The sequence below is a fragment of the Spea bombifrons genome, chromosome 4 (assembly GCF_027358695.1).
Source record: "Spea bombifrons isolate aSpeBom1 chromosome 4, aSpeBom1.2.pri, whole genome shotgun sequence".
Lineage (NCBI taxonomy): Eukaryota > Metazoa > Chordata > Amphibia > Anura > Pelobatidae > Spea > Spea bombifrons.
This window is the reverse complement of record NC_071090.1, coordinates 106,943,288-106,957,293: the sequence shown is the minus strand read 5'-3', so window position 1 is coordinate 106,957,293 and position 14,006 is coordinate 106,943,288. Positions and strand designations below refer to the sequence as shown.

At 42.3% G+C, this 14,006-nt stretch overlaps 1 protein-coding gene across 1 annotated transcript in view; it reads right to left on the bottom strand.

Annotated features, from left to right (window-relative positions):
* Positions 1 to 14,006, bottom strand: part of LOC128491560 (mucin-17-like) — a 24,391-nt gene extending 10,385 nt beyond the window's left edge. The window contains exons 1-2 of the mRNA XM_053463879.1: positions 13,996 to 14,006; positions 1,351 to 13,780 (exon numbers count right to left, since the gene is read on the bottom strand). Of these exons, the coding sequence (XP_053319854.1) occupies positions 1,351 to 13,780; positions 13,996 to 14,006 (12,441 nt within the window). The remainder of the gene's footprint in view (positions 1 to 1,350; positions 13,781 to 13,995) is intronic.

The following is a 14,006-nucleotide window of genomic DNA, read 5'->3' as shown; positions in this document are numbered from 1 at the left end:
CTCATAGGTGACTCCTGCGGTTGTTGTATCTTGCAGTCCTGATGATGTCAAAGGTTCTGCAGATGATGTTTCTGCAGGTGTCGTGGATCCTTCTGAAATGGTGGTAATTTCTTGAGGTTCGGTTGTAATATCCTTTGTCGTAGTGATTTCCTGCGTTACTGTTGTGCTATCTGCAGCTGTTGTTGTCTCACTTGCACTTGTTGTTTCAACTGCTGTGGTTCCTTCTGTAAGCCTTATGACTGTTGTAGTTTCCACATTTGCAGTTGAGGGTTTTTGGGTGGTTTGGGAATCAATAACTGTAGTTGTTTCATCTACCAGTGTGCTGGATTGCGGTGCTGCAGTGCTATCAGATGTCGTTGTAAATAGCTCAATTGTAGTGGCCTCAGGTTTAGTAGTGGTTGCTTCACTTGTTGTTGTCCCTGCTATTTGTGTTGTTGTTTCTCCTACAGTTGTCTCATAGGTGACTCCTACGGTTGTTGTATCTTGCAGTCCTGATGATGTCAAAGGTTCTGCAGATGATGATTCTGCAGGTGTCGTGGATCCTTCTGAAATGGTGGTAATTTCTTGAGGTTCGGTTGTCATATCCTTTGTCGTAGTGATTTCCTGCGTTACTGTTGTACTATCTGCAGCTGTTGTTGTCTCACTTGCACTTGTTGTTTCACCTACTGTGGTTTCTTCTGTAAGGCTGATGACTGTTGTAGTTTCTACATTTGCAGTTGAGGGTTTTTGGGTGGTTTGGGAATCAGTAACTGTAGTTGTTTCATCCACCAGTGTGCTGGATTGTGTTGCTGTAGTGCTATCAGATATAGTTGTAAATTGCTCTATTGTAGTGGCCTCAGATTTAGTAGTGGTTGCTTCTCTTGTTGTTGTTTCTACTATTTGTGTTGTTGTTTCTCCTACAGTTGTCTCATAGGTGACCCCTGCGGTTGTTGTATCTTGCAGTCCTGATGATGTCAAAGGTTCTGCAGATGATGGTTCTGCAGATGTTGTGGATCCTTCTGAAACAGTTGTACTTTCTTGATGTTCGGTTGTGATATCCTTTGTTGTAGTGATTTCCTGCGTTACTGTTGTGCTATCTGCAGCAGTTGTTGTCTCACTTACACTTGTTGTTTGCCCTACTGTGGTTCCTTCTGTAAGGCTGATGACAGTTTTAGTTTCTACAATTGCAGTTGAGGGGTTTTGGGTGGTTTGGGAATCAATAATTGTAGTTGTTTCATCCACCAGTGTGCTGGATTGCGGTGCTGTAGTGCTATCAGATGTAGTGGTAAATTGCTCTATTGTAGTGGCCTCAGGTATAGTAGTGGTTGCTTCACTTGTTGTTGCTACTATTTCTGTTGTTGTTTCTCCTACAGTTGTCTCATAGGTGACTCCTGCGGTTGTTGTATCTTGCAGTCCTGATGAAGTCAAAGGTTCTGCAGATGATGTTTCTGCAGGTGTCGTGGATCCTTCTGAAATGGTGGTAATTTCTTGAGGTTCGGTTGTAATATCCTTTGTCGTAGTGATTTCCTGCGTTACTGTTGTGCTATCTGCAGCTGTTGTTGTCTCACTTGCACTTGTTGTTTCACTTACTGTGGTTCCTTCTGTAAGGCTGATGACTGTTGTAGTTTCTACATTTGCAGTTGAGGGTTTTTGGGTGGTTTGGGAATCAATAACTGTAGTTGTTTCATCTACCAGTGCGCTGGATTGCGGTGCTGCAGTGCTATCAGATGTCGTTGTAAATAGCTCAATTGTAGTGGCCTCAGGTTTAGTAGTGGTTGCTTCACTTGTTGTTGTCCCTGCTATTTGTGTTGTTGTTTCTCCTACAGTTGTCTCATAGGTGACTCCTACGGTTGTTGTATCTTGCAGTCCTGATGATGTCAAAGGTTCTGCAGATGATGTTTCTGCAGGTGTCGTGGATCCTTCTGAAATGGTGGTACTTTCTTGAGGTTCGGTTGTGATATCCTTTGTCGTAGTGATTTCCTGCGTTACTGTTGTACTATCTGCAGCTGTTGTTGTCTCACTTGCACTTGTTGTTTCACCTACTGTGGTTTCTTCTGTAAGGCTGATGACTGTTGTAGTTTCTACATTTGCAGTTGAGGGTTTTTGGGTGGTTTGGGAATCAGTAACTGTAGTTGTTTCATCCACCAGTGTGCTGGATTGTGTTGCTGTAGTGCTATCAGATATAGTTGTAAATTGCTCTATTGTAGTGGCCTCAGATTTAGTAGTGGTTGCTTCACTTGTTGTTGTTTCTACTATTTGTGTTGTTGTTTCTCCTACAGTTGTCTCATAGGTGACTCCTGCGGTTGTTGTATCTTGCAGTCCTGATGAAGTCAAAGGTTCTGCAGATGATGTTTCTGCAGGTGTCGTGGATCCTTCTGAAATGGTGGTAATTTCTTGAGGTTCGGTTGTAATATCCTTTGTCGTAGTGATTTCCTGCGTTACTGTTGTGCCATCTGCAGCTGTTGTTGTCTCACTTGCACTTGTTGTTTCACCTACTGTGGTTCCTTCTGTAAGGCTTATGACTGTTGTAGTTTCTACATTTGCAGTTGAGGGTTTTTGGGTGGTTTGGGAATCAATAATTGTAGTTGTTTCATCCACCAGTGTGCTGGATTGCGGTGTTGTAGTGCTATCAGATGTCGTTGTAAATTGCTCTATTGTAGTGACCTCAGGTTTAGTAGTGGTTGGTTCACTTGTTGTTGTTCCTACTATTTGTGTTGTTGTTTCTCCGACAGTTGTCTCATAGGTGACTCCTACGGTTGTTGTATCTTGCAGTCCTGATGATGTCAAAGGTTCTGCAGATGATGTTTCCGCAGGTGTCGTGGATCCTTCTGATATGGTGGAACTTTCTTGAGGTTCAGTTGTGATATCCTTTGTCGTAGTGATTTCCTGCGTTACTGTTGTGCTATCTGCAGCTGTTGTTGTCTCACTTGCACTTGTTGTTTCACTTACTGTGGTTCCTTCTGTAAGGCTGATGACTGTTGTAGTTTCTACATTTGCAGTTGAGGGTTTTTGGGTGGTTTGGGAATCAATAACTGTAGTTGTTTCATCTACCAGTGTGCTGGATTGCGGTGCTGTGGTGCTATCAGATATAGTTGTAAATTGCTCTATTGTAGTGGCCTCAGGTATAGTAGTGGTTGCTTCACTTGTTGTTGCTACTATTTCTGTTGTTGTTTCTCCTACAGTTGTCTCATAGGTGACTCCTGCGGTTGTTGTATCTTGCAGTCCTGATGAAGTCAAAGGTTCTGCAGATGATGTTTCTGCAGGTGTCGTGGATCCTTCTGAAATGGTGGTAATTTCTTGAGGTTCGGTTGTAATATCCTTTGTCGTAGTGATTTCCTGCGTTACTGTTGTGCTATCTGCAGCTGTTGTTGTCTCACTTGCACTTGTTGTTTCACTTACTGTGGTTCCTTCTGTAAGGCTGATGACTGTTGTAGTTTCTACATTTGCAGTTGAGGGTTTTTGGGTGGTTTGGGAATCAATAACTGTAGTTGTTTCATCTACCAGTGTGCTGGATTGCGGTGCTGCAGTGCTATCAGATGTCGTTGTAAATAGCTCAATTGTAGTGGCCTCAGGTTTAGTAGTGGTTGCTTCACTTGTTGTTGTCCCTGCTATTTGTGTTGTTGTTTCTCCTACAGTTGTCTCATAGGTGACTCCTACGGTTGTTGTATCTTGCAGTCCTGATGATGTCAAAGGTTCTGCAGATGATGTTTCTGCAGGTGTCGTGGATCCTTCTGAAATGGTGGTAATTTCTTGAGGTTCGGTTGTGATATCCTTTGTCGTAGTGATTTCCTGCGTTACTGTTGTACTATCTGCAGCTGTTGTTGTCTCACTTGCACTTGTTGTTTCACCTACTGTGGTTTCTTCTGTAAGGCTGATGACTGTTGTAGTTTCTACATTTGCAGTTGAGGGTTTTTGGGTGGTTTGGGAATCAGTAACTGTAGTTGTTTCATCCACCAGTGTGCTGGATTGTGTTGCTGTAGTGCTATCAGATATAGTTGTAAATTGCTCTATTGTAGTGGCCTCAGGTTTAGTAGTGGTTGCTTCACTTGTTGTTGTTTCTACTATTTGTGTTGTTGTTTCTCCTACAGTTGTCTCATAGGTGACTCCTACGGTTGTTGTATCTTGCAGTCCTGATGAAGTCAAAGGTTCTGCAGATGATGTTTCTGCAGGTGTCGTGGATCCTTCTGAAATGGTGGTAATTTCTTGAGGTTCGGTTGTAATATCCTTTGTCGTAGTGATTTCCTGCGTTACTGTTGTGCCATCTGCAGCTGTTGTTGTCTCACTTGCACTTGTTGTTTCACCTACTGTGGTTCCTTCTGTAAGGCTTATGACTGTTGTAGTTTCTACATTTGCAGTTGAGGGTTTTTGGGTGGTTTGGGAATCAATAATTGTAGTTGTTTCATCCACCAGTGTGCTGGATTGCGGTGTTGTAGTGCTATCAGATGTCGTTGTAAATTGCTCTATTGTAGTGACCTCAGGTTTAGTAGTGGTTGGTTCACTTGTTGTTGTTCCTACTATTTGTGTTGTTGTTTCTCCGACAGTTGTCTCATAGGTGACTCCTACGGTTGTTGTATCTTGCAGTCCTGATGATGTCAAAGGTTCTGCAGATGATGTTTCCGCAGGTGTCGTGGATCCTTCTGATATGGTGGAACTTTCTTGAGGTTCGGTTGTGATATCCTTTGTCGTAGTGATTTCCTGCGTTACTGTTGTGCCATCTGCAGCTGTTGTTGTCTCACTTGCACTTGTTGTTTCACCTACTGTGGTTCCTTCTGTAAGGCTTATGACTGTTGTAGTTTCTACATTTGCAGTTGAGGGTTTTTGGGTGGTTTGGGAATCAATAATTGTAGTTGTTTCATCCACCAGTGTGCTGGATTGCGGTGTTGTAGTGCTATCAGATGTCGTTGTAAATTGCTCTATTGTAGTGACCTCAGGTTTAGTAGTGGTTGGTTCACTTGTTGTTGTTCCTACTATTTGTGTTGTTGTTTCTCCGACAGTTGTCTCATAGGTGACTCCTACGGTTGTTGTATCTTGCAGTCCTGATGATGTCAAAGGTTCTGCAGATGATGTTTCCGCAGGTGTCGTGGATCCTTCTGATATGGTGGAACTTTCTTGAGGTTCGGTTGTGATATCCTTTGTCGTAGTGATTTCCTGCGTTACTGTTGTGCTATCTGCAGCTGTTGTTGTCTCACTTGCACTTGTTGTTTCACTTACTGTGGTTCCTTCTGTAAGGCTGATGACTGTTGTAGTTTCTACATTTGCAGTTGAGGGTTTTTGGGTGGTTTGGGAATCAATAACTGTAGTTGTTTCATCTACCAGTGTGCTGGATTGCGGTGCTGTGGTGCTATCAGATATAGTTGTAAATTGCTCTATTGTAGTGGCCTCAGGTATAGTAGTGGTTGCTTCACTTGTTGTTGCTACTATTTCTGTTGTTGTTTCTCCTACAGTTGTCTCATAGGTGACTCCTGCGGTTGTTGTATCTTGCAGTCCTGATGAAGTCAAAGGTTCTGCAGATGATGGTTCTGCAGGTGTCGTGGATCCTTCTGAAATGGTGGTAATTTCTTGAGGTTCGGTTGTAATATCCTTTGTCGTAGTGATTTCCTGCGTTACTGTTGTGCTATCTGCAGCTGTTGTTGTCTCACTTGCACTTGTTGTTTCACTTACTGTGGTTCCTTCTGTAAGGCTGATGACTGTTGTAGTTTCTACATTTGCAGTTGAGGGTTTTTGGGTGGTTTGGGAATCAATAACTGTAGTTGTTTCATCTACCAGTGTGCTGGATTGCGGTGCTGCAGTGCTATCAGATGTCGTTGTAAATAGCTCAATTGTAGTGGCCTCAGGTTTAGTAGTGGTTGCTTCACTTGTTGTTGTCCCTGCTATTTGTGTTGTTGTTTCTCCTACAGTTGTCTCATAGGTGACTCCTACGGTTGTTGTATCTTGCAGTCCTGATGATGTCAAAGGTTCTGCAGATGATGTTTCCGCAGGTGTCGTGGATCCTTCTGATATGGTGGTACTTTCTTGATGTTCGGTTGTGATATCCTTTGTTGTAGTGATTTCCTGCGTTACTGTTGTGCTATCTGCAGCTATTGTTGTCTCACTTGCACTTGTTGTTTCACCTACTGTGGTTTCTTCTGTAAGGCTGATTGTTGTAGTTTCTACATTTGCAGTTGAGGGTTTTTGGGTGGTTTGGGAATCAGTAACTGTAGTTGTTTCATCCACCAGTGTGCTGGATTGTGTTGCTGTAGTGCTATCAGATGTAGTTGTAAATTGCTCTATTGTAGTGGCCTCAGATTTAGTAGTGGTTGCTTCACTTGTTGTTGTTTCTACTATTTGTGTTGTTGTTTCTCCTACAGTTGTCTCATAGGTGACTTCTGCGGTTGTTGTATCTTGCAGTCCTGATGATGTCAAAGGTTCTGCAGATGTTTCTGCAGATGTTGTGGATCCTTCTGAAACAGTTGTACTTTCTTGAGGTTCAGTTGTGATATCCTTTGTCATAGTGATTTCCTGCGTTACTGTTGTACTATCTGCAGCTGTTGTTGTCTCACTTGCACTTGTTGTTTCACCTACTGTGGTTCCTTCTGTAAGGCTTATGACTGTTGTAGTTTCTACATTTGCAGTTGAGGGTTTTTGGGTGGTTTGGGAATCAGTAACTGTAGTTGTTTCATCCACCAGTGTGCTGGATTGCGGTGCTGTAGTGCTATCAGATGTAGTGGTAAATTGCTCTATTGTAGTGGCCTCAGGTTTAATAGTGGTTGCTTCACTTGTTGTTGTCCCTGCTATTTGTGTTGTTGTTTCTCCTACAGTTGTCTCATAGGTGACTCCTACGGATGTTGTATCTTGCAGTCCTGATGATGTTAAAGGTTCTGCAGATGATGTTTCTGCAGATATTGTGGATCCTTCTAAAACAGTTGTACTTTCTTGAGATTCGGTTGTGATATCCTTTGTCGTAGTGATTTCCTGCGTTACTATTGTACTGTCCGCAGCTGTTGTTGTCTCACTTCCACTTGTTGTTTCACCTACTGTGGTTTCTTCTGTAAGGCTTATGACTGTTGTAGTTTCTACATTTGCAGTTGAGGGTTTTTGGGTGGTTTGGGAATCAATAACTGTAGTTGTTTCATCTACCAGTGTGCTGGATTGCGGTGCTGTAGTGCTATCAGATATAGTTGTAAATTGCTCTATTGTAGTGGCCTCAGATTTAGTAGTGGTTGCTTCACTTGTTGTTGTTTCTACTATTTGTGATGTTGTTTCTCCTACAGTTGTCTCATAGGTGACTCCTACGGTTGTTGTATCTTGCAGTCCTGATGATGTCAAAGGTTCTGCAGATGATGTTTCTGCAGATGTTGTGGATCCTTCTGAAACAGTTGTACTTTCTTGAGGTTCGGTTGTAATATCCTTTGTCGTAGTGATTTCCTGCGTTACTGTTGTGCTATCTGCAGCAGTTGTTGTCTCACTTGCACTTGTTGTTTCACCTACTGTGGTTCCTTCTGTAAGGCTGATGACAGTTGTAGTTTCTACAATTGCAGTTGAGGGTTTTTGGGTGGTTTGGGAATCAATAATTGTAGTTGTTTCATCCACCAGTGTGCTGGATTGCGGTGCTGTAGTGCTATCAGATGTAGTTGTAAATTGCTCTATTGTAGTGGCCTCAGGTATAGTAGTGGTTGCTTCACTTGTTGTTGCTACTATTTCTGTTGTTGTTTCTCCTACAGTTGTCTCATAGGTGACTCCTGCGGTTGTTGTATCTTGCAGTCCTGATGAAGTCAAAGGTTCTGCAGATGATGTCTCTGCAGGTGTCGTGGATCCTTCTGAAATGGTGGTAATTTCTTGAGGTTCGGTTGTAATATCCTTTGTCGTAGTGATTTCCTGCGTTACTGTTGTGCTATCTGCAGCAGTTGTTGTCTCACTTGCACTTGTTGTTTCACCTACTGTGGTTCCTTCTGTAAGGCTTATGGCTGTTGTAGTTTCTACATTTGTAGTTGAGGGTTTTTGGGTGGTTTGGAAATCAGTAACTGTAGTTGTTTCATCCACCAGTGTGCTGGATTGCAGTGCTGTAGTGCTATCAGATGTAGTTGTAAATTGCTCTATTGTAGTGGCCTCAGATTTAGTAGTGGTTGCTTCACTTGTTGCTGTTCCTACTATTTGTGTTGTTGTTTCTCCTACAGTTGTCTCATAGGTGACTCCTGCGGTTGTTGTATCTTGCAGTCCTGATGAAGTCAAAGGTTCTGCAGATGTTGTGGATCCTTCTGAAACAGTTGTACTTTCTTGAGGTTCGGTTGTGATATCCTTTGTCGTAATGATTTCCTGCGTTACTGTTGTGTATACAGCTGTTGTTGTCTCACTTACACTTGTTGTTTCACCTTCTGTGGTTCCCTCTGTAAGGTTTATGACTGTTGTAGTTTCTCCATTTGTAGTTGAGGGTTTTTGGGTGGTTTGGAAATCAGTAACTGTAGTTGTTTCCTCCACCAGTGTACTGGATTGCGGTGTTGTAGTGCTATCAGATGTAGTTGTAAATTGCTCTATTGTAGTGGCCTCAGGTTTAGTAGTGGTTGCTTCACTTGTTGTTGTTCCTACTATTTGTGTTGTTGTTTCTCCTACAGTTGTCTCATAGGTGACTCCTGCGGTTGTTGTATCTTGCAGTCCTGATGAAGTCAAAGGTTCTGCAGATGATGTTTCTGCAGATGTTGTGGATCCTTCTAAAACAGTTGTACTTTCTTGAGGTTCGGTTGTAATATCCTTTGTCGTAGTGATTTCCTGCGTTACTGTTGTACTATCTGCAGCTGTTGTTGTCTCACTTGCACTTGTTGTTTCCCCTACTGTGGTTCCTTCTGTAAGGCTTATGACTGTTGTAGTTTCTACATTTGCAGTTGAGGGTTTTTGGGTGGTTTGGGAATCAATAATTGTAGTTGTTTCATCCACCAGTGTGCTGGATTGCGGTGCTGTAGTGCTATCAGATGTAGTTGTAAATAGCTCTATTGTAGTGGCCTCAGGTATAGTAGTGGTTGCTTCACTTGTTGTTGTTCCTACTATTTGTGTTGTTGTTTCTCCTACAGTTGTCTCATAGGTGACTCCTGCGGTTGTTGTATCTTGCAGTCCTGATGAAGTCAAAGGTTCTGCAGATGATGTTTCTGCAGGTGTCGTGGATTCTTCTGAAATGGTGGTACTTTCTTGAGGTTCGGTTGTAATATCCTTTGTCGTAGTGATTTCCTGCGTTACTGTTGTACTATCTGCAGCTGTTGTTGTCTCACTTGAACTTGTTGTTTCACCTACTGTGGTTCCTTCTGTAAGGCTTATGACTGTTGTAGTTTCTACATTTGCAGTTGAGGGTTTTTGGGTGGTTTGGGAATCAATAATTGTAGTTGTTTCATCCACCAGTGTGCTGGATTGCGGTGCTTTAGTGCTATAAGATGTAGTTGTAAATTGCTCTATTGTAGTGGCCTCAGGTTTAATAGTGGTTGCTTTACTTGTTGTGGTTCCTACTATTTGTGTTGTTGTTTCTCCTACAGTTGTCTCATAGGTGACTCCTACGGTTGTTGTATCTTGCAGTCCTGATGATGTCAAAGGTTCTGCAGATGATCTTTCTGCAGATGTTGTGGATCCTTCTAAAACAGTTGTACTTTCTGGAGGTTCGGTTGTGATATCCTTTGTCGTAATGATTTCCTGCGTTACTGTTGTGCCATCTGCAGCAGTTGTTGTCTCACTTACACTTGTTGTTTCCCCTACTGTGGTTCCTTCTGTAAGGCTTATGACTGTTGTAGTTTCTACATTTGCAGTTGAGGGTTTTTGGGTGGTTTGGAAATCAATAATTGTAGTTGTTTCATCCACCAGTGTGCTGGATTGCGGTGCTGTAGTGCTATCAGATGTAGTTGTAAATTGCTCTATTGTAGTGACCTCAGGTTTAGTAGTGGTTGCTTCACTTGTTGTTGTTCCTACTATTTGTGTTGTTGTTTCTCCTACAGTTGTCTCATAGGTGACTCCTACCGATGTTGTATCTTGCAGTCCTGATGATGTCAAAGGTTCTGCAGCTGATGTTTCTGCAGGTGTCGTGGATTCTTCTGAAATGGTGGTACTTTCTTGAGGTTCGGTTGTAATATCCTTTGTCGTAGTGATTTCCTGCGTTACTGTTGTGCTATCTGCAGCAGTTGTTGTCTCACCTACACTTGTTGTTTCCCCTACTATGGTTCCTTCTGTAAGGCTTATGACTGTTGTAGTTTCTACATTTGCAGTTGAGGGTTTTTGGGTGGTTTGGGAATCTATAATTGTTGTTTCATCCACCAGTGTGCTGGATTGCGGTGCTGTAGTGCTATCAGATGTAGTTGTAAATTGCTCTATTGTAGTGGCCTCAGATTTAGTAGTGGTTGCTTCACTTGTTGTTGTTCCTACTATTTGTGTTGTTGTTTCTCCTACAGTTGTCTCATAGGTGACTCCTGAGGTTGTTGTTTCTTGCAGTCCTGATGAAGTCAAAGGTTCTGCAGATGATGTTTCTGCAGGTGTCGTGGATCCTTCTGAAATGGTGGTAATTTCTTGAGGTTCGGTTGTAATATCCTTTGTCGTAGTGATTTCCTGCGTTACTGTTGTACTATCTGCAGCTGTTGTTGTCTCACTTGAACTTGTTGTTTCACCTACTGTGGTTCCTTCTGTAAGGCTTATGACAGTTGTAGTTTCTACATTTGCAGTTGAGGGATTTTGGGTGGTTTGGGAATCAATAATTGTAGTTGTTTCATACACCAGTGTGCTGGATTGCGGTGCTGTAGTGCTATCAGATGTAGTTGTAAATTGCTCTATTGTAGTGGCCTCAGGTTTAATAGTGGTTGCTTCACTTGTTGTTGTTCCTACTATTTGTGTTGTTGTTTCTCCTACAGTTGTCTCATAGGTGACTCCTACGGTTGTTGTATCTTGCAGTCCTGATGATGTCAAAGGTTCTGCAGATGATGTTTTTGCAGATGTTGTGGATCCTTCTAAAACAGTTGTACTTTCTGGAGGTTCGGTTGTGATATCCTTTGTCGTAATGATTTCCTGCGTTACTGTTGTGCTATCTGCAGCTGTTGTTGTCTCGCTTGCACTTGTTGTTTCACCTACTGTGGTTCCTTCTGTAAGGCTTATGACAGTTGTAGTTTCTACATTTGCAGTTGAGGGATTTTGGGTGGTTTGGGAATCAATAATTGTAGTTGTTTCATACACCAGTGTGCTGGATTGCGGTGCTGTAGTGCTATCAGATGTAGTTGTGAATTGCTCTATTGTAGTGGCCTCAGGTTTAATAGTGGTTGCTTCACTTGTTGTTGTTCCTACTATTTGTGTTGTTGTTTCTCCTACAGTTGTCTCATAGGTGACTCCTACGGTTGTTGTATCTTGCAGTCCTGATGATGTCAAAGGTTCTGCAGATGATGTTTCTGCAGGTGTCGTGGATCCTTCTGAAATGGTGGTACTTTCTTGAGGTTCGGTTGTAATATGCTTTGTCGTAGTGATTTCCTGCGTTACTGTTGTGCTATCTGCAGCTGTTGTTGTCTCGCTTGCACTTGTTGTTTCACCTACTGTGGTTCCTTCTGTAAGGCTTATGACTGTTGTAGTTTCTACATTTGCAGTTGAGGGTTTTTGGGTGGTTTGGGAATCAATAATTGTAGTTGTTTCATCCACCAGTGTGCTGGATTGCGGTGCTGTAGTGCTATCAGATGTAGTTGTAAATTGCTCTATTGTAGTGGTCTCAGATTTAGTAGTGGTTGCTTCACTTGGTGTTGTTCCTACTATTTGTGTTGTTGTTTCTCCTACAGTTGTCTCATAGGTGACTCTTGCGGTTGTTGTATCTTGCAGTCCTGATGAAGTCAAAGGTTCTAGAGATGATGTTTCTGCAGGTGTCGTGGATCCTTCTGAAATGGTGGTAATTTCTTGAGGTTCGGTTGTAATATCCTTTGTCGTAGTGATTTCCTGCATTACTGTTGTACTATCTGCAGCTGTTGTTGTCTCACTTGAACTTGTTGTTTCACCTACTGTGGTTCCTTCTGTAAGGCTTATGGCTGTTGTAGTTTCTACATTTGCAGTTGAGGGTTTTTGGGTGGTTTGGGAATCAATAATTGTAGTTGTTTCATCCACCAGTGTGCTGGATTGCGGTGCTGTAGTGCTATCAGATGTAGTTGTAAATTCCTCTATTGTAGTGGCCTCGGGTTTACTAGTGGTTGCTTCACTTGTTGTTGTTCCTACTATTTGTGTTGTTGTTTCTCCTACAGTTGTCTCATAGGTGACTCCTACAGTTGTTGTATCTTGCAGTCCTGATGATGTCAAAGGTTCTGCAGATGATGTTTCTGCAGATGTTGTGGATCCTTCTAAAACAGTTGTAATTTCTGGAGGTTCGGTTGTGATATCATTTGTCGTAGTGATTTCCTGCGTTACTGTTGTGCTATCTGCAGCAGTTGTTGTCTCACCTACACTTGTTGTTTCCCCTACTATGGTTCCTTCTGTAAGGCTTATGACTGTTGTAGTTTCTACATTTGCAGTTGAGGGTTTTTGGGTGGTTTGGGAATCTATAATTGTTGTTTCATCCACCAGTGTGCTGGATTGCGGTGCTGTAGTGCTATCAGATGTAGTTGTAAATTGCTCTATTGTAGTGGCCTCAGATTTAGTAGTGGTTGCTTCACTTGTTGTTGTTCCTACTATTTGTGTTGTTGTTTCTCCTACAGTTGTCTCATAGGTGACTCCTGAGGTTGTTGTTTCTTGCAGTCCTGATGAAGTCAAAGGTTCTGCAGATGATGTTTCTGCAGGTGTCGTGGATCCTTCTAAAACAGTTGTACTTTCTGGAGGTTCGGTTGTGATATCCTTTGTCGTAATGATTTCCTGCGTTACTGTTGTGCTATCTGCAGCTGTTGTTGTCTCGCTTGCACTTGTTGTTTCACCTACTGTGGTTCCTTCTGTAAGGCTTATGACAGTTGTAGTTTCTACATTTGCAGTTGAGGGATTTTGGGTGGTTTGGGAATCAATAATTGTAGTTGTTTCATACACCAGTGTGCTGGATTGCGGTGCTGTAGTGCTATCAGATGTAGTTGTAAATTGCTCTATTGTAGTGGCCTCAGGTTTAATAGTGGTTGCTTCACTTGTTGTTGTTCCTACTATTTGTGTTGTTGTTTCTCCTACAGTTGTCTCATAGGTGACTCCTGCGGTTGTTGTATCTTGCAGTCCTGATGATGTCAAAGGTTCTGCAGATGATGTTTCTGCAGGTGTCGTGGATCCTTCTGAAATGGTGGTACTTTCTTGAGGTTCGGTTGTAATATGCTTTGTCGTAGTGATTTCCTGCGTTACTGTTGTGCTATCTGCAGCTGTTGTTGTCTCGCTTGCACTTGTTGTTTCACCTACTGTGGTTCCTTCTGTAAGGCTTATGACTGTTGTAGTTTCTACATTTGCAGTTGAGGGTTTTTGGGTGGTTTGGGAATCAATAATTGTAGTTGTTTCATCCACCAGTGTGCTGGATTGCGGTGCTGTAGTGCTATCAGATGTAGTTGTAAATTGCTCTATTGTAGTGGCCTCAGATTTAGTAGTGGTTGCTTCACTTGTTGTTGTTCCTACTATTTGTGTTGTTGTTTCTCCTACAGTTGTCTCATAGGTGACTCTTGCGGTTGTTGTATCTTGCAGTCCTGATGAAGTCAAAGGTTCTAGAGATGATGTTTCTGCAGGTGTCGTGGATCCTTCTGAAATGGTGGTAATTTCTTGAGGTTCGGTTGTAATATCCTTTGTCGTAGTGATTTCCTGCGTTACTGTTGTACTATCTGCAACTGTTGTTGTCTCACTTGCACTTGTTGTTTCACCTACTGTGGTTCCTTCTGTAAGCCTTATGACAGTTGTAGTTTCTACATTTGCAGTTGAGGGATTTTGGGTGGTTTGGGAATCAATAATTGTAGTTGTTTCATACACCAGTGTGCTGGATTGCGGTGCTGTAGTGCTATCAGATGTAGTTGTAAATTGCTCTATTGTAGTGGCCTCAGGTTTAATAGTGGTTGCTTCACTTGTTGTTGTTCCTACTATTTGTGTTGTTGTTTCTCTTACAGTTGTCTCAT